Below are 20,295 nucleotides of genomic sequence, written 5' to 3' on the forward strand. Positions count from 1 at the left end.
ATCAACTTGGCCAGGCTTTGGGCTGAACTGGAAGAACAAAGTGCTGCTCAGTGAAAAGCCAGGGACAGGAGTGATGGGATTTCTACTCCTAAGGCTGAAATAATGGAAAAGAGAACAGCGAGCGAATTCCTCTGCAGCAGGCCTATACACCTCCAATTCCAAGGGTTTATTTAGTAGCGATCTTGCCACCACACAGTGGCTTTTCCTTTCGAAAGGCTTAATTTGTAGGTGTAAAGATCCAATTTCCGTGGCAACAGGGAGCATGTGGTGTCTACGATTGTCTTGAAGTTTGGAGCAGTGCTGACGGACACAGTGATACTCAAGATGACCTCACCTCAGTGCTATTCACATGGGGACCTGGCCAGCCTCAGAGCATCTACTCTACTTTAACCCTGCTGGTTCTCAGAGGCCCTAATCATAGTTACAACACTTTAGGGGATATGGGATCCATAGCAACTTCTAAGTATTCTCCTTCCAGGTTCTTAAGCTGACTCCTTGCCTCTATATTCTGAGAGAATTCCCAGCCCAGTGCTGGGATTGGGACTGTGGGAGGCACTAAACCCAGGCTGCAATGCCCTGCAGACGTGGCAACAAAATGATCTGCCATAACAGCCCTCACGCCAAGAGATGAGATGCTGCCCACGACCTAGGCTTTCTTCGTGGTAGTGAAAGATGCACTGTATTATACACCTCTCGCCAGAGAGGAACCACGCTGCTGTAGAATGACTTCACGGACTAGTGAGAATGTCATAAGAGGCGTTTCTTATAAAAGTAATCATAAGGGGATCCCCAGCATGATTTGCTCAGTTTGTCATGAAATATCAAAGTTACCCAGAGCCTTGAACATATCGATTACAGATGCAAGACATACAAGCAAAGCTATTTCAATAGGATTCCTAGCAAAAATATTAAACTCCACGGTGGGGGGGGGGGGGTCAGGGGAGTGGTTGGGGGGGTGGGGGGAGAGAGAGAGAGAGAGAGAGACAATATACACAAGCCAGTCTTTTATGTTACCATTTTCAAGAGTCTGATCCCACCCAGGCAAAACTGAAATCCTGCTCAAGTTGGCCAGAGGCCTCTGATTACGAGGACTGTATCTGAGCAAAGCTGCAGAAACTACAGCCCTAATCCTCATAAAAAATGGGAGGCAGTTTATTATTAAAATACAAACATGAAAATACTTCAGGCCATTTCGTTAGCAGCATAGTTCCAAATGCAACATTCCCTTTATCAATCAAGTTTAAGTCAGGTGGCTTCCAAGCATCTGTCCTGCTAAGACCCTTAAAAGAGCAGTGCAAAAGGGGGAGAGAAGACATCTTTCCTTTTAAGTGGCAGACCATCCTTCTAAGACATTCTCTAGGGTTCTATTCTGTCGACTATTCAGTGTGAGTTGGGGCACTTTTAAATCAGCCATTTGGCACTTCCTGTTCGCAGTCCTTAGGCACAGCGTGACAGAGTCAGCTTGGTGAGCCCTTCCCCGTGCATTCGGTACAACAGCTGAAACTCAGCAGGCAGCTGGTGGGACTCCTGCCACTTGGTAGTAAATTTGGTTCCTTTTTTGTCATAGTAATGGTATGGAAGATCTTCCCTTGTGTTGGGGTCAAATCCAAAAGGCCAAAATCCATACAAGTGGATCTCTTCACATATTGCTGACGCAAGGGTGTACATAAGAATACCTGTGCTCAGCCGTTTGGGTGACAAATGTTTGTTTTTCCAGTACCTGTGGAACAATAAGTACAGGTGGATTCAGAGGCCAGTGTTGAAGGTTTTGGTCAGACGGGTCACTGTGACTGGTTTGGGAAGTGAATTTATCCAGGTAACTTAACCAGTACTTGCTTTGAATCTGTCTTTTAGACCACAGAACACCTCAGGGCAGGACCGGCTACATAATTTGTGAGACCCCGTGCAAAATGAAAATGTGGGCCCTTACTTCAAAAATTATTGAGAATTTCAAGAGGGCAACAGCAGAGTATTGAACCAAGCATCGGCCTTTCTAAGCATGGGCTCGTGTGTTACTATAGAAGTCACACATGTTTGAAGCCATCCCTGCTCTGGGTTGTCCTAGAGAGTGGTGTCTCTGACTCAGTGGTGATGCCATAAAAGCCCACCAGTGAGAATGACTATGCTTCTCACACATAAAGGGCCCTTGGGCTAGGGGGAGGTTGTTTAGTCAAAGGGGACCTCCTCTGTTACTTCCTTATCCAAACTTAGAGATTAAACCTGTCTTCTTGGGTTTGGAAAGATTGTAGGGCCTTATTTTTTTTCTACCCGCTCGTAAAAAAATCACATTCCCTGTTCCTTTGTCTTAACCAAATGCTCCCAAGCCCTTCTTTGGCGTGCCAGAACCTAAGAAAAGTATTTACACACTTTCCGAATTTTAAAAAATGCTAAATTATGGTTGTTCCTTCCACGTTTAGATAGTAATTTGAAGCCTTCCTACCTAAACTGCCAAATATCTGAGACTGCCGTGGAGTGAGGGTGTGTGTGTGTGTGTGTGTGTGTGTGTGCACGCACACACGTGTGCCTTTATGACTGGCTGTGCAGGCATAATCAAACTGTTCATGAATCAGGTTTTCATGGACTGTACTTCCTCCAAGTTTTCATTGAACCAGCATGTTCAAGCCCGAGCTGTTGAAAGGCTGGGGGCCAGGTGGGCCACACCGGCCGCTTCCTGAAGGTTCTATCATATGCAGTTCCTTCTTCACTACCTGAAGGCTTCATGTGGCCATTTCCCTTCCAGGTGAAATTCAGAAGTTCAGTCTTTGTTTTAATATTCTTACCTAAGGAGTTAGAATGGCTTCTGATGTTTCTTTTGGTACAGCTGTACTTAAATAGAACAAGAGGGGAGCAAAACGATGGTCAAAAGACCACAGGGCAGGTTGGCAGGAGGCCTGGCTTCTAATTCTGGTTCTGCCCATTTTGGGCAGTGATGTTGGGTAAATAACTCGTTCTTTGTACCTCAGTTAATGTATCTTTAAACTTAGGAGTTGGGTTATATCACCTCTAAAGAAGGTAACCATACATCCTGCGAAACTGGAGCAGTCCCAGTTTTTGCCTATTGTCTTTGTTGTCATTCTTAATAGTGCCATTTTTCTTTCAAAGAAAAGGTTCCAGTGAGGACTGTAAATTGTGGCATCACCCTACCTGTTAGATACATACCAGCTGATTACACAATAATTCCTCCTTATATGAGAGGTCAACTACACAGATCTTAAATTTGGAAGACTTTAGAGGACTACAGGATACACTACTATGTACCCATCTACCATGGGATAAAAATTTTACAGTCCTTGTTTACCAGACCTCCTAGAACCCACTCTAACTTGCAGTAACATCTGGACAGTATGTTAGGACACTGGGGCTATTCGCATAGGGGAAATTAGAGTTGAGGCAATTTCCTCAGATTATTTAAAGAAAAAAATTCTGCAATTAATCTTCCTTTATAAAATGCCCTGCATTTTACAAATGCCTGCTCCCAATTCTGGCTGCTTATTAGAATCAGCTGGGGAGTTATTAAGACATACCAAGTGCCTGAGCCTCTCTCCTCCCCCACCAGACAAATTACATTAGAATCTCTTGAATTAGAGCCCAGGCAAGAGTATTTTTTAAATCTCTCCAAGTGATTCTAAGGTACAGCCAGAGTTAAGACTCATTGGACTAGACGAAAATATTGCATCCTGGTTAATCTGTCTTTCAAATTACAAGGGATAACGATGAGCTGATAAAATACTTTTCACATGTTTTGGCACTCAAATCTCGAATTATAAAAGCAGATTATACAATTTTGATTTGTCTAGGTGGTTTTCTAATCTTGGACATCTGACAAACACCCTACTATCAAATAAAAAGGAACATTTAAAGTCGATTCCATCTTTAAAAAAAACCAATTGATTTGTCCACTTTAGTCATTGGCATTATTGGGACATGGCTATCCATTCAAAGAAAATTATTGATTTGTGGTGATTTCCATGACTGCTTGTTAGGCTTACCACCAAGGAAGGGGACAGGGAATGGAGAGGAGGAGCTGATGAAGCACCAGTCCCTCCATTTGACACTTGGTTACCAGCTGGGGTAGGAGACTGAACTTCTTACCTAGAATGATCCATTCATTCATTACAAAACATAAGCGTTCATTCTAAGGTACTAAGCTAACGGCAACAACTAACTAATCAGTTCGCTACCACCCCCAAGAGATTACAATATTGATTTGCCATCTGGTAGGGTATGAGTTAAAGGCAATAAAATATACACACCTGTTGACATGTTGCATTATATTTCCAGGCCAAGCCAGTTGGACCTTTAACTGACCTCTGTGTTCAACAAAAAAGTCAACTAGTGTCCTGGTAACAGTTGCTGAAGTGTGGAAGAAAAATGCAGGGATCCAAAGAATGGCCCCATCGAGCTTTTTTAAACTGAGAAAAAAGTTGTTACGGTCCTGAATGGTCAAAAGATTGTTGTAATATTTTTCCAGGATGCTGGGGTTGAAGGTGGTAAGGTTGGTTTTCCTTCCAACATCTCTTTGGAAAGCCTCCGTAGGGGCAAAATTGCAACGGAAAACAAAATCTGACTTATCTATTTGTTGTCCACACCGGCTCCCTGTCAGGATCCCACTATTTCCAACCACAGCACAAATATTATAATGCTTATTCACAATGGGTGACACATCTGGAAGCAGCGATCGGAAGTTATTGCTAATAGAGAAAACATATTTATGGCTGGAATAATCATAGTGCATCAGTTGTCCAATCCGAACACTATTCTTGGTCAAAGAAAAATTTTTTATTACATCGACATGCTGAAGAATTTCTTGCCTAAAATAAAAAGAAATTCATTAAATATATCCCATTCAAAAGAACTGATTTTCCATCTTATGTCTTATGCTATTTCATTTAGACAAGAACCATAGGCACTGAACCCAAGAAAGATTATACATTCATAATTGAAGGAAGAACTGCTTCAGAATTTACAAACATGTGCTAGTCTCTCAAATTCTGGGTATAGTCCTTTGAAGCTTGTAAATGTTGTAATTTATGGTTTTTAGCTGCCAATTCTTTGGTTTTCTGCTCTACCTGAAAAGTGTACTTGATCAAGGGGGAGGCATAGGCTAAACTGTGTCAGAAAATACAGGGAGACAATTTACACAGGCCCCAAAGAGCTCACATTAATGCACAAACATTGGTGGCTAAGAGTTTGTAACTAGGGACTACTTGTTTGCTATTGGACTGCAGCATTCAACGAATATCAAACATCACTGGTATCCAAATAAGAGCCAAACAGATATGAGTCAGTATGGTACTAACTATTATTAAGATATGAAAATGGTAATAGCAGTGGGTGTAGTTGAATATTTAATAGAAATGAGATGATAATCTCATTAATGTCCTTTAAATAATGAAAAAGGAACATTTTTCTACTTGATTATATAGAAACCCATTTAAGTTAGAGAAACCTAATTCTTAGAAAAAGAAGCTATTGTAAATCCTGAAAATGTGTGCATATTCTAAGAATTCAGAGGATAAACAAGGCAAGGGTGATACTTAGTACTAATTTCTGGTTGCTTTCATGTTGAGCATTAAGTGTAATTAAGCGTATCCTCTTAAAGTCTCTGCTATTTAAAATATTTAAGAGACACCGGTCATATGTTACTCTTCTAGTAGGTTCTTCAGTTCTAAGAAACCACATTGAACCTCCTGGGTCTTTTGCCTAAAAAAAAATAGCAGGAATGAAACTAAATGCTTTGCATATCATCATTTTACCTGGAATCCTATTTTTTAAAAATTACTTCATTTGACAAAATACAGAGAAACATAAACTGAAAGCTTTAAGCCAGAACTTCCAAAGTTACTAACAGTGTTCATTACAAACTGTTACAAAGGTAAAAAGTAAGTTTAAAGTGATACTGGGAAAGTTAATTAAAGCTTACCTAAATGGATTAAAAGGAGGGAAGTTTTGAGAAGGCAATATTGTTCTAACTGGTTATTTGGGTCACATGGCCTAGTGTGGGAAGAATATTTTTATTGAGTCAGAAATATGTTTGGGGAAAAGGTATACTGTATTCGACCCATGAAAAATTTCTGGGCTGTCTATAAAATTAATATTGGATTAAAACCACAAAAGTTAAAAAAAAACTTCAGAGTTTTAGAATTAATCAATTGTTGTCATGGACTAACTTCTAGTTAATGTTTAAAAATTTTTAACCATAATCATGTGACTGTGTGTCAACCTTTCAAGTAAATATTTTCATTACACCATGGATAGCTACTGAATTTGTTTTAATTCCATCATTGGATTAAAATAAAAGAGTGCAATAACTAGAAATTCTATGACCAAAACACAACACCCTAAATAGAGTGGTAAAATAAGTATTTGTAAAATAAGTATTCATACCCCTAATGAATACACTAGATGGCTCACATTCCATTTAGCAGCATGATAATCCCACCAAAGAGGAAGGAGAAATGACTTATCTGGAATTGCTAAGAGTTGACCAGATATCACTGAGGAGAATAAATACTTTTGTATAAATCTCATCCTTCTTCCCCCACCTCCAAAAAACAAAACAAAACAAAAACCCACACACATAACACAAAAACTCCTTCATGTATAAATGAAGCTGCTACAAGACAATTAAGAACAATGTTGGGTAGCTTTTACAGTATGTTAAAAGCTATAAAAATTTAATGAGAAGAAACACGTAAAAAACCAAAACCATAAAATACCTGCATATATTTGGGCAGAGATTTTCACTAGTAATTTGTTAGGGATTAAGTGTAGTGTCTTCTGTGTTTCAGTGGGACAATACTTTTTTACTTTATTTAAAAAATTTTATTTCTAGTCAGGGAATGAAAATGCATTGCGTGGTATTTTTGTACTTAACTTTTCTTTTTTTTAAATAAATGACTTTGGCAGTATTAGCCATAATGTTAACTATACATCATGGTGCTCAATTAAGCTCAAGTTAGGGAGGATACTGGAAATATCTTTTTTCCCTTCCATTCAAATTGGTCTTTTTGAAGTTTTCTTTTTATGAGAGGGCACCACATGTTTAAATTAAAAAAGATTACTAATCAGCCTTTGTTCAGTCAGGCCAAGAAGACAATGCAAATACACCTCGGGTTGGGGGGGGTGTAGATTTTTGTTGTTTTGTATTATTTCGTTTTGTTTTGTTTTTGAGCTCCAGAATTCAGAACACCTTTTGGATCTTTTCCCCCTATCCTACCTTTGATGTAAAAACGCTGTCCGATTAAATGTCCACTTAGGTCTGGCTTGGAGTTCATGAGTCAGAGAATGCGGAAAGGGCACAAATGACGGATCTAGAAGCTTCAGCGCAAACTGTGACCTGGAGAGGAGTGTGAGTACACAAACAAACGTGCTGGCCTCAGCTAGGGGAAGCCAAGGTAGCCATTAAAGTCCAGCCGGTTGGGAGCGGGGCGGGGATGGGGGGCGGCTGGAACACGTACTGGCTACATCCCGCCCCAGAGCCCCTTCTCATCTGGTCCACCTTCTGCTCCCCACACACACCCGGGAGGAAGAAAGAAAACGAGGGAAATCCGTCTCCATTGTCCATCCCTGCGGGTGCGGGAAACACGATAAAATGGCCGTCTTACGGAGAGCAGGGGCGGGAGCCCGGCGCTCTGCTAGAAACGGATGCGCGGAGAGGACCAGGGAGTCAGCACCGCGGACAGCGGCCGCACCACTGCTAGCCCTACCCGCGCCGCCCCCGCAGTCCGGCCGGATTGATTTTTGTAGAACGGACAGATGAACCGGAGACCTAGGGGAAGGCTGGGGGTGGCTCCTTCCTTAACCTCTTCCTTCCCGAGCCTAGGTCTGGTTTCACTCCCTGTCCCCTGACTGGGGACCCCCCTGGAGGCCGCTGGCCAACTCCACTCCTCTGCCCAGGTGGGGTTTCTCTAGGTTTCGCGTTCTGGCCTGGCCCACAGGGTGCAGTCTGTATTTCCTACCCGCCCCTCAGAGGCTCTGCTGGGGGAGCTCCTAGGGGGGCACACTGGGGCAGAGGCTCTCGACGAGCTGCGCCAAGCTTCGCCCGGAGCCTTCTCAGTCCTGCCTTGCGCCCGTTGGTGACTTGGAGCTGGGATGAGGGTAGGCGGCCCTTAGGAGGCTCGCTTCCCGCAGAGGGCGGGGGAATTGCAGAAATCCCGGAAAGACGGGGGAGGGGGGGCGATGGCGCGGTGTGCGGGGGAGGGAGGGAAGGATGGAGGTCGAATACCCCAGGGGCTCCCGGAGAACAGACCCGCGCATCATCTGATGGGGTGAAGGGTTGGGGAGAGGAAAGGAGGAGAGCGCAAGAGGAGTCTGGCGCCTGCGCCATTAAATCGCCCCGGACCGCCCGGAGCCCGGCCGTGGAGTCTGCGGACAGGGGCGCGGGGTAGGCACTCACCTAACGCATGTCCATCTCTCCATGCCCCTTCCCAAATACACACAAGGCCTCTCCCTCCACCATCATTCTCCTTAAACCCTCCCCCCATTTTTGAAATGGGGGAAGGGATGCCGAAGAAGAATACGAGAATGCAATCACATTGATTAGGACAACGGCTTTTAGGGGCTCTGGGTTAAAAAAAAGCACGGGAGGGGTGGTGGTGTAAGAATCAGAGAGACGAATGGAAGGACCACGCAGTTTTCTTGCCCAAAGTGTCTCGGAGAAGGCAAAACACCCCCCTCTGACCTCCCGCCCCCATAAACCAGATACCTGAGGGCACTCAGAGGCCGCACTCACCGGAATCCCGCGTGGAACATGTACATTCGGGGCGCCCCCGGGTTGGCATACTTGGGAGTGGTGAAGATGTTCTCCTTTTTCAGGGACACGTAGCTGATGAGCGATAAAATCAGCAGGGCGACGCTGAGCATAACCAGCCCCAGCACACTGGCGACCCGGGCCATTTTGCAATTTCTCATCCCGGGCTGTGTTGGGATCAGGAAAAGCGGGGAAAGCGGTCCATTGAGCGGCCAGCAGCTCGCTGGCGTGTCAGTGTGTGTGAGTGTGTGTGTGAGTGTTCGCGCGCGCGTGTCAGCGTATGTGCCGGGGGTGGGGTGGGGTGGGGAGGGAACCGAGCAGGGGAGCCGCGGAGGGCCAGGGCGTAGGGGCGGGCAGGAGCCCCAGAGAGAAGCCAGGCCCCCAAGGCAGGGGCAAGCGGGCCAGGAGGCTGAACAGGAAGATGGAGGGTCTGCGCGGCGGCGTGGCGATGTAGCTGCGCGCCGTGCGTCTCCGACCGCCGGCTCAGGCTCCCCAGCGCGTTTCCAGCGAGGCTGCCGTCTCCTCTGCAGCCTGCAAGATAAATGTGATTGGAATAACGTTACAGTTCGATCTAAGCACAGGATTTAATTAATGAACTCTAATCTCCCAAATAACCGGGGGAGGGGCGGAAGAGGGAGGGATGAAGGGGAGGTGGCAGAGGGAGGGGAATTTAGGCTGGAAGGCTGCAGCCCACGTCAATGGCCTTCCCAGCTGAGGGTGCGGGCGAGGAGGTGTCTCTGGCCAGACAGAGGCCCAAACTTAGTTCAATGGACAATTCATTACTTTATAAGTTAATCGTGGAATATAGAGATAAATAACTGGAGTTGCTGTCCTGGAGGATCACAGCAGCTGGGTGCTTATGAGATGCAGGGAGAGTGGTTTTAGGAGTAGAGATTTAAAAGCTTCTCTCCTCACCACAGAGCACAGCCCCGGGCCCCACGGATCAGCACCTGCCCCAACACCCCAGCAAGGAAGCCCTAAATAGCGGCTGGGCCTTGTGAGCGCTTAAAACCTCCTTGGAATCTTCCGTAATCTCTCCCGTATCTGCTTCCTATGCCCAGTGCATGCTACGCTTCTCTCTAAAAGATGGGTGGTGCCTAGCAGAGTTGTAAGGTGAGCTGTGAGTGTGGAGGGCCCGGCTTCCCCTCCCTTTCCTCCCAGTGTCTGACTTCCAGCACCCTGCACGTAGACAACCAGCATGCCCCAGAGGTAACCAGGACGGAGCAGTTCCCTCGGATTAAACTCTCCATTGCCCACTTTTCTGACTCATCCCTGTGGCCAGGCCTTCAGGATAGGCCACTCAACTTTGCCCTGAAGCTTAGCTTAGCTTAGACCAGGAGCTGGGGCATTATAAACCTCTGTCCATTATAAATGCCCAGAACTCTCTTTTGGAGGAACTTAGGAACCAAGTAAGAGATGCTGCCTCCGAGGGTGGAAGGAAAGCTCACTGCCTAACACTTTGTGTTGCTGTTTCAATTTGTTTTAGCATATTCACATGTTATCTGTTTTAATATACATTGGAAATAAAAATTAATTCATTTTCAGTCAAGCTGTTGGATGCTCAGAAGGCAATCTACATGTTTCTTTAGCTCTGTCCTTTGCAAGTAACTTGTGACATCTTCCCCCTAGCTTTACCCTTGGCCTGGTCCTCTCAGGACAGTAAGCACTAAGGAAAGAAAGAAGCTGGAGGTGAGAAATCGGCCTTCAGGAGCCTTTTCCAATAAAGCAAGTTGATGTTTTCCAAGGTGGCTATGATTTCTTTCTCTCTTGAACTTCTGGTTTTATGGGCTTTGGTGGACCTGATGTTCTGGTCTGTCTGTGGGCTATGAATTCTTCAAAGCAGTGAGCTCCTGGGCTGTAAGCTCCTGCAGATCCAGGACCATGTCTTCTTCTGCCCTGTTTCTGCATACTCCCTGCACACTCTCTATGGAGAGACATGCTTAATAAGTGTTTGAGGACCTAATGAGCTCCCTGTGAAACACGTCTGGCTGTGGACAGCAGCGCACAGAATGCAGCTGTCTTTTTCCATTGGAACAGAGAGTTAGTAATTTTGCACCTACTCAAGATATTTTATATCAAAATCTAAAAATGTAGGTTAAGAGGACACAATCTTTTCCCCATGGGACTTTTTAACTAAGTAAAAATTTTAGAGAAGTCTTACATGTCCACACATGATGAATACTTGAAGCATATTTTTTGAATAAATACTATTTTTTTTAAAAGAGCTCATATGAATATAATGTAAAATGCCAAAGGGAATAAGATCTTATGAGAGCTGTCTGGGAATTACACATATTAGAAAAACTCTTCTTGAACAAGAAGTAGAGGGACACACTGTGGAGGCCAGAGTACTGGTTACAGCTCCAGGCTCTGAAGTCAGCAGACTGGACCTCAAACGCTGACTCTGTGACCTTGGATAAGTTGTCAGCATCTCTGTGCTTCAAGCTCCTTATCTACATAACTGAAATAAAAACCTCCTAGGATTTTGGGGAAAATTAAACAAGGCATGTAAAGTCCTAGGTACAGCTCCTGGCTTGTATTAAGCAGTTAATAAATACGAGCTAAACAGCTTGGGCAAGTTGTTAGTGTCTTTCTCTGACCCCATAAATATCCTGCTTCAGAATGCATAGAAAAGGATGTACTTGGTGAGGCATTTTCCTACGGAAAATGACAAAGATCGAGAAGCCCTTTGGTTCTCTTACAGCATTACAGGCTTTCCTGGAACATATGATATGGACTCATTCTGCCTGGATTTAAAAATTGATGTATTACTTATGCTCAGCACACCTCTGCGAGCCCTCTAAGGAAAGTCCTGCTAGGATAATTCCCATATTGCATATGGATCACTGAAGGTCATGTGATGTAAAGGAACCAAAGTAGCCAGAAAGTAAACAGGCACGCAGGAATCCTACGCCAGGCCTAAGGGTGACAATGGATTGCTCAGTAATTAGCAGAGGAAAACAGCTTGGGAATGCTGCTTCACAGAGTAACGGCAGCTACTGAATATGGTATTTTTCAGGCCTGGGATTATAGCTACTTAGTAAATTAAAAAATAGGGTACTTTTACAAAATATCACTTCTTCAGATTTCATTGGAAACCAGACCTCTATAGTAGTTCAGGAGGGCAAATACAAGAAATACAGATAATGGAAGACTCCTTTGACTTAATATTTTCTAGGGGAGTTTTTTTTTTCTTTTTTGTGGTACGCGGGCCTCTCACCGTTGTGGCCTCTCCCGGACTGGGGCACGAACCCGTGTCCCCTGCATCAGCAGGCAGACTCTCAACCACTGCGCCACCAGGGAAGCCCTAGGGGAGTTGTTATTTTTGGATACAAGTACTTTCCCACTTTTTGTTTGCAAAAAGTACCCACATTTTGCAAACATGGCTCTGTTGCCCTGTGTAGTTCCTCACCAGCCCATGTGTAGTTCCTCACCAACCCATGTGTAGTTCCTCACCAACCCATACCTACCAAGAATAACTTATAGGCACCACTTGGATGGGAAAGCTGGGAGGGATAGTGTCTTTTGTTAGAAATGACATCACTCATTCATTTATTTCTGTTTTTTTTCCATCAATTCATTAAATCAAATGTGTTGGTTGTCAGACACTCTGATATGCAGACTCAGGGGTTATAAAATTATTCTTGACCTCATAATGCTCATGGTCTTGTGAGGGGAGAGAGGAGTAAGCATTCTGGCAGTACTATGTAACTGGGTTATAAACTGTGTCTGGAGAGGTTGGTGGTGGGGTTCTTCATAGAGGGCAACCTCTGAGCTGGATTTTAAATCATGAGTGGGGTTCATTAGGTAAAGAACTTTAGAAAGGATGTCCCAAGTAGAGGGAAAACAGGAGGCAGGGAAGATTATGGTGGGCTTGGGGAACAGCAAGAGTGTGAGTTGACTGCCACAAAGAAGAGCCCACGAAGGCTTCTGATGAGATGCCGTATCTTCAGCAGTGCTGTTCAGAACTGTCCAAAGTTTGTAGAGAGGAACCAATCAATCGCATTTGAACCGAATGGGTGTAGGAGCAGCTGGAGTCAGGCCCACAGAGAGATGGAAACAGCGACTGCTCATGTGGACGTCAGCTGATGTGTCCAGTGGCCCGCCAGCCTGTTTTGTGCCTTAATTTATGAATGAAAAAAATTGACCATTTTCTGTTATGAAACATTCTTTTTTTTTTAAATTTAATTAATTAATTTATTTATGGCTGTGTTGGGTCTTCGTTTCTGTGGGAGGGCTTTCTCTAGTTGCGGCAAGTGGGGGCTACTCTTCATCGCAGTGCGCGGGCCTCTCACTATCACGGCCTCTCTTGTTGCAGAGCACAGGCTCCAGACGCGCAGGCTCAGTAATTGTGGCTCACGGGCCTAGTTGCTCTGCGGCATGTGGGATCTTCCCAGACCAGGGCTCGAACCCGTGTCCCCTGCATTGGCAGGCAGATTCTCAACCACTGTGCCACCAGGGAAGCCCTATGAAACATTCTTGAATAAGGCATCATGGAGTTGACTTTTGGAAGGGCAAGTGACCCCTACAGATGACAGTCCACTGGGAAACTCCCAAAGAGCAGTTTCCCAGTGGACTGTCCCCAAGCCACATGTGATGGAGTTCTTTCTGTACACTGTTGCCTGACTCCTTCATTTCTACTAGGTCTAACAGTGGCCACAGAGGAAAGATCTTGGGGTCCTCTGGATTTGTACCTCCTATTTCCCCACAGAAGATAAATACTTTATGAGTTCAGAGGTGGGAAAAGCCATTGTGGTCAAAGAGAGCTTCATGAAAGCTCTCAGATGGAACTGAAACTAGAAAGATACATGGAAGTTTCCAGAGATGGAGATGGTAACAGGGGCAAGGCAGTCAGGGACAACGAGGCTGAAAAAAGATGCAGAGGCAGAAGAGAGAAAGGCGTGTTGGGGCCAGTGAATAAATAAGCCCCCTTGGAGTAAGGTGAAAACAGCCAACATGTATAGAGCACTTCTTAAGGGCCAGGTGCTTTTTATACATTTTCTGTAATCTTTGCACCAATCTGGTGAGGAAGGTATAATTCTCCTCACTTTATAGCTGAAGAAACTGATGTTAAGGATTTGCTCAAGGTGAAACCTCTTTGACTTTAAAGCCCACCCTTTCTACTGCTGCATACTGCTTGTAAGCAGGTCCAGAGACAGACAGCTGGAAATATGTGCAGGCCTGGGAAGTTTGAAAGCATCATCCTTTGACAGTAAGAACCAGTTAATGCTACTACCATTGAAGATGATGATGATTTCGTCATCTCACTTTTATTGCACACCTGCTATGTGTTGGGTATTATACTAGGCATTTTACATAACTAATCTCATTCAATCTCCGTTCCATCCCTCTGATGGTATAATGACTGCTGCCATTTCAAGAATGAGAAACTGAGGTTCAAAGAAGTTAAGCAACTTGCCAAGGTCACACAGCTACTGACTTTAATGTGTCCACTGGTATTCCAGGGCCAAGAGGAAGTGGGCTTTAAACCTCCTCCCTTGGTCATCGTGTCTCAGGGCTACCGAGGAAGAGGATGCATACTAGCCTCTTTAAAAAAGCCATTTAATCACAAGGGTTGCGGGGGGTGCGTGGCAACAGGGAAAAGACCACAGTGATACATCTGAAAGGCAGTGGCCTGCTCTGTGGCTGGGAGAAAACTGAGTAGGGCTGGAGCCTGGGCACAGGGGTCGGGGGGGGGTGCCCAGCCATCCCGTGGGGACAGTCAGGAGACAGCATCTTATTTTCATTGTATACTTTAGTGCCAGCACAGCACCCAACACAGCTGATGCCCAGTGTGGAAAGAAGGCAAGGAGCTTCTCTGCTCTATAGCATACCTGAGATGCAGGTTAGGGAGAAGGTCAGTTTCCAGTACTGATTGTAGGGAAAGATCATTCACCTTGAATGGGATGCGCGAGTTGGCTTGCTTACTGAAGAGAACACGTTTAATTAAATACAAAATATAAAGCACAGGAGGGATGCACTGAACAGTGAAACGCCCTCCTACCCTTATCTCCCTAGAGACAGCTACTGTTACCATCCAGAGATGCTCTGTACATTCATAGGCATTTGAGTATGTATTAATTTTTATTTTATTTTATTCTTTTTAATATATATATTTTAAAATTTATTTATTCATTTATCTATCTATCTATTGTTGGCTGCGTTGGGTCTTCATTGCGGTGTGCGGGTTTCTCGTTGCGGTGGCTTCTCTTATTGCAGAGCATGGGCTCTAGGCGCACGGGCTTCAGTAGTTGTGGCTCGCAGGCTCAGCAGTTGTGGCTCGTGGGCTCTAGAGCTCAGGCTCAATAGTTGTGGCACATGGGCTTAGTTGCTCTGCAGCATGTGGACTCTTCCTGGACCAGGGATCAAACTCGTGTCCCCTGTATTGGCAGGCGGATTCTTAACCACTGTGCCACCAGGGAAGTCCCCTGAATTGATTTCTAAAACATAAATGCTGAGACCAGTTTGAAATGATTTTTGTTTCAAGGTATTTATCTGTATCTTTTACAAAAGACATTTTGCATAAAATTTTAACACTTCAGATGTTTGCAATGATTACATTTTCCAGAAGCTGAGGAGTTACTCATTTTGCACCTACAGACTTCTCATAAAGCTCAGTGAAGCATCTCTATGTGAAAGGAATACAAGAACTTCAAATAGCCTTTTCTTCAATGAATAAATAAAATATATTTGGAAAGCCGTCTTAAGGCTTTTTGCGGTCCAATCCCTAGGAAATCGTTGGGAAGAGCTATTACGTTCAATTGTGTTAATCTCCTGGGTCCTTGTATAGAATTTCGACTTTTCAAATGTTTGCAGCGATTACTTTTTCTAGAAGCTAAGGTATTATACTTGGAGAAGCTACTGCTTCTTGAAAAATAATCTTACAGTTAAGCTTTAAGCTATTCTTATGTCTATTGTGTCTCTTTATCGCACTGACTGTGGGTACAGGAAATCATCCATGGTGAGACCAGGCACAGTGACATTTCCTAGGTACCATCAGGGGAGGTGTTTTTTTAAAAAAATCTCATTTTAGCCTTCATCTTGAGTTTTGGGGCAGTTTTTTTGTTCCTTGTGCTTCTGAAACTGTAATTGTCAACAACATATCTTTGAGAGCAGGGGGAAAAACACTTTTGTTTGTATATTATTATAACAAAAAGCGACAAAATTTCCACGTAATTAAAAAAAAAAAAGCACTACCACGTGCTGATTTATTGATGGGTACAGCTTCCACAGAGGAAATGGTAGGAATTGTTGAAGGATGGACTGCTAAGTATCCCCTCCCCTGTCTGTGGACCCCCCTCTCCCGATTATAAACGCATGCCTCTAGCTGAGATTTCTCATATTGTGTTCACAGGAAATTCACAGGAATAAGTGGTCACTGGACTTCCCGATATTGAAAAACTCAGTCTCAATAGGGCAGTGGGGGGACTGAGCTACATCATGTTATATACTGTGGACCTCCACGTTCTGTGTCATGTTCACAATAATGCTATATGATAGTATTTTATCCCTTGCTGTAGGTAAGGGAAAAAGAGACTAAGGGGGATTAAATTACTTGGCCAAGCTCACAGCAGCTATTTTAAAAATGGGATTTTAATATAGGACTGAATGACTGCATAGTTACTCCTCTTTTCACCAATCCTCGTTGCCTTCCATGCCAGAAGCTTAGGGTCTATACACTGGGGCATGAAAGATGCTTCCTCAAAGTGAATATTTCTCATTTAAAAAGGAGTCAAGGATATAGTATCCACCTTGGCTCTGTATCCCTTTCTCCTCATGGTCAGCTTTTTACAAGGATGGTTGGACATGAGGAAAGTGGCTTCTCAATGGATGAGATGATCGATGTAAACTTGGGAAGAATCCTTTATATCTTTATTTCAAAATTCTATTTTACTTGGTAGTTTGACATACAAAGACTCTAAGTCCTGTTGGAGGTGGTGTAAGATGAGGGAGTGTCTAGCTTTTGGTGTCTGTACTTGTGTTTGGAGGAGGGCAATTTTGATGTAAGACTTTTTTGCAGGTAGAAGAGTTGGGTGGAGACTTGCAGGCAGATAGAGAATGTAATTACCACCTTCTCCCTAACAGCAACCCGAGTAGAAGGAGCCAGGGCAGGCTCAGAGGCGAGAGGGAGGTAACTGATCTTCCCCAGCATCTCTCCGATGCTTACACCTGTTACCCGACACCTGGCTGAATTCCCATGGAGGAGCTTTACTCTTGCTCTGAGTTCAAGCTGCTCATTAGAAAAAAGAAACTCAACCATTATGTATGCCATGTCCTTCACAAAGAATTGTATTGATCTTGTATTTTTCCCAAAGGAAAACGTCCAACAAAAGTGAGTAGAGAGCATGTTGTAATGCTATTTTTCTCCTCTGTGATCATCTAGGATTACAGAAAGCCTCCCAATTGGACCTTAGTCACCATCAACAGGTACCACTGCTCACCTGGGGACAGGTGCTACCTCAAGGACGATCAGAGTGCGGAGCGCTGAGAAGGTTGCTTCATTTCTTGGAGACTTGGCATGACATATATTAGGTATGTAGGCATATCCAGGTATGACGTAGACTCCAAGGTGGTTACTGAATTCTGCTGGTTTTGGCTTAGATTTTGGACAATGCTTTCCCCATCTTCCAGGGGAATTAGGCTTTTCTGACCCTGCAGCATTGTCTGCACTCCCAGATGTCCCCCAGTCTGTTCTCTGCCTTCCCCATTCTCTATGACAATTAGGACTGACAACTAAATGGGGACCTTGTAACATCAAACTTTTTAATCTTTACAGCAATATCCTTCAACTCTTTAGTTTTATGTTGGATGGCTGTGCATTTAGCAATTTTAGGTAGGATTTGCAGAACTGTGGAAACTTCATCTATCATAGATCTGGTGTAAGACTAGCTGTGAAAAAGTGAGGGTTGCAGACAGCATTAGACCTCTAGATAGTGGCTGTGAGCACTTATCAAAGGATGCTCTCTTTGTGAGCTCAGAGTGGAAAGGGATGCTGGTTCCACGTAGGTCATTACAATTGATAATCGCGATCTTTGGGGCAAAAAACTGACAACCATATAAATCTTACATTTTTACAGCACTTCAATCTTTTTTCAAAGTACTCTCACATCTATTATCCCATCTTGACCTCCCCAGGAAACTGTGAGTTGGGCACAGCAAGTCTTTCTATCCTGATTTCATAGATAAGACACAAGGAGGTTAAATCCCACAGCAAGGCAGAAGGAGACTGAGACTAAACATCCATGTCTGATGTTAAGACTGCTAGTCTCTCCACTACAGAAAACCCTCTCCTTTTCTACTCTCTGCAGTCTAGCCTCTACGGTTGAAACCACTTTATTTAGAGCAGTGTTTCTCAACTCGCCCTGCACATTTAGGTCACCTGAGCAACCATTAATACCAATGCCCAGACCACATCCCAAACCAGTTGCTAATGCAACTGGATCTTGGCAGTAGCTCCCAGGCATCTGTATGTTTTAAGGCACCTCAGGTGATTCTGATGCACAGTGAGGACCAAAAACCATTGCTAGAAGCTGACCAGTGGCAACCCTCCTGTCAAATTCAGTGGCTTTTCCTTCACTATTAGCCGGGAGCCAATGGATGTTAATTTCTTCTTTAAACTCACTCCTCCTTCCATAAATGACATTCTCTCGGTTCCCTGTTCTTCTCTGAGGGTGCCCTCCCAGTCTTATTTCTTCTTCACCATCTTTATTTTGTCTTCCCAAATTACATGACTTCAACCTCTCTCTTTTCTCTGCATGGTCACACAGGATACAGGGAACAGTGTGAGGGTTTGTGCAAAGGGTCACTTATTTTCAAGGGCTTAAACATTAGGAAGCAAGCCAAACAAGAGCAGAGGCCTCATTCCGATCAATGCTGCAGCTCTAGAACCTAGGACAGTTCTAGAACCTAGGATAGACACATGCCCAATAACTGGATGATCAGCTACTTGACTGAGTCTCGTATCTGCGTATACAGTCCTTACCTGCATTCCAGTCTCGTCCCTCTAATGCCATCTCTTGGATGTGCCATCTTCTTAAACCTAACTTGTTCGAAACTGAACACATCATCTTCTTTCCTCCTACAAACTAGTTCTTTTAAATGTTTCCCAACCATTTCGTCACTCCCAAGGGCCTCATCCTTTTCATCCTGTAAATCAGCCTTGAATCTTCTTCCTCCTTTACCTAGGCTTACGTCATGATCACCCCATTTGGCTGACACTGCCCTGCCCGCAGCTCTGGTAGGGAAGCAGTTCGAGGCTGTGCTCTGTGCACTAACTGGAGCAGAAGTGGGTCCACCCATCCACTGGCTGGTTGCCCCGACGGTGACCAAGGAGAAAGGCTCTCAGTTCCCTTGGAACGTGGAGGGAGAGCATGGGGAACATTGACTGGAAGAGACTGAGGAACTACCAGAGTGACTTTGGCAGCCAACTTGCATGGACACTGAATGGCTTTCTAGGTTTGGTTCTATGTCCTGTGAATCCTTTGTAGACATTCCATTTTCTTAAGATCTGCTGGCATGAACTTCTGTTCTGGTAATACCCATAATCAATTATATCAGTGTTAGTGGTAGTATTTCTTCCTTTGAAAATTGTATATTTTTTTCAATTTGCCTCTTCCTTTCTTTTTGTACCACCTAACCAAATTCCTAACCATCTCCTACTTGAACCAGGTAATCACTTTCTAGCAGGTGTACTTGAGCCTTCTTGTCTCCTTCAACTCATCTTATTTGCTGTCGCTTCTGCCTAGACTTCCTACTTCAGTGTAAACACATGGGGAGCTTATGCTTGTCCCTTTGGAAATCTTTTTCAAGATTAAGGAGAACGAATAGTCCAGGGACTGAGTAAAAGAACGGGTCTGGAATCAGCCTGCCCGGACTTGAATCCAGAGGCCAGTTAACTAACTTGGTGACCTGGGAAAAGCTATTTAACTTCTCCATGCCTCAGTCTCCTTACTCAAATGGGAAAGAGTGGTACATACGTCATAGGGCTATTGAAGGGATTAAATGAGTTAATTATGTAACGCACCAGGCTCTGTGCTGGGCATACAGTAAATATCAAGGTATCTTGGCTTTGTTATTGGCATCTCCTCTGAGAAAGCATCCCCAGTTTCCTGTTCATTCCCCACTCTCTACCAAAAGTTAGAATTAGGCACTTGTTTTCTCTGTTCTCATCAATGATATATTTTCCCATTATTTTATAGGCTAGCAATCTTTTGCGTTCTGCATTTCACAATGGTCATTACATTGAAATTTGGCTAACTATGCACCTTCTACCTAATACCTCAGAATGGCGTGCGATTCTTGGCTGGTACCTGGAATAGGCACTTTGGCAAACTCCCCAACCCTCATCTCCTGCTCAAGAACAATTCTCGATTAGTCTAATCTCACTATGGTGATTTCATTCTCTTGCCACATTTGGCTTTGCTCTGGCCAATAGGACATGAAAGGAAGTGTCTGGGAGAGTTTCTGAGAAAGATTACCTCTGTTTTTAAATGAGACCTGAGGGAAAAGCAGTCACTCTTCTTCCCCTGGACATTGTCATGTTT

The 20,295-nt window shown here is 44.2% G+C and overlaps 1 protein-coding gene and 1 long non-coding RNA gene across 2 annotated transcripts in view; one reads left to right on the plus strand and one right to left on the minus strand.

The window, feature by feature from the left end:
* LOC309970542 overlaps positions 1–20,295 on the plus strand; it is a 112,242-nt gene that overhangs the window by 51,950 nt on the left and 39,997 nt on the right. The gene's annotated exons all lie outside the window — the stretch shown is intronic.
* ST8SIA3 (ST8 alpha-N-acetyl-neuraminide alpha-2,8-sialyltransferase 3) lies at positions 1,438–8,913 on the minus strand (the record flags this gene model as incomplete). The annotated part of the gene is made up of 4 exons (XM_082852520.1): positions 1,438–1,720; positions 4,254–4,811; positions 7,220–7,339; positions 8,735–8,913. The coding sequence occupies 4 exons, from the start codon at positions 8,911–8,913 to the stop codon at positions 1,438–1,440; spliced, it is 1,140 nt and encodes a 379-aa protein (XP_082708646.1).

Source organism: Leucopleurus acutus, assembly GCF_964270905.1.
Source record: "Leucopleurus acutus genome assembly, chromosome: 13".
NCBI classification, from domain to species: Eukaryota; Metazoa; Chordata; class Mammalia; order Artiodactyla; family Delphinidae; genus Leucopleurus; species Leucopleurus acutus.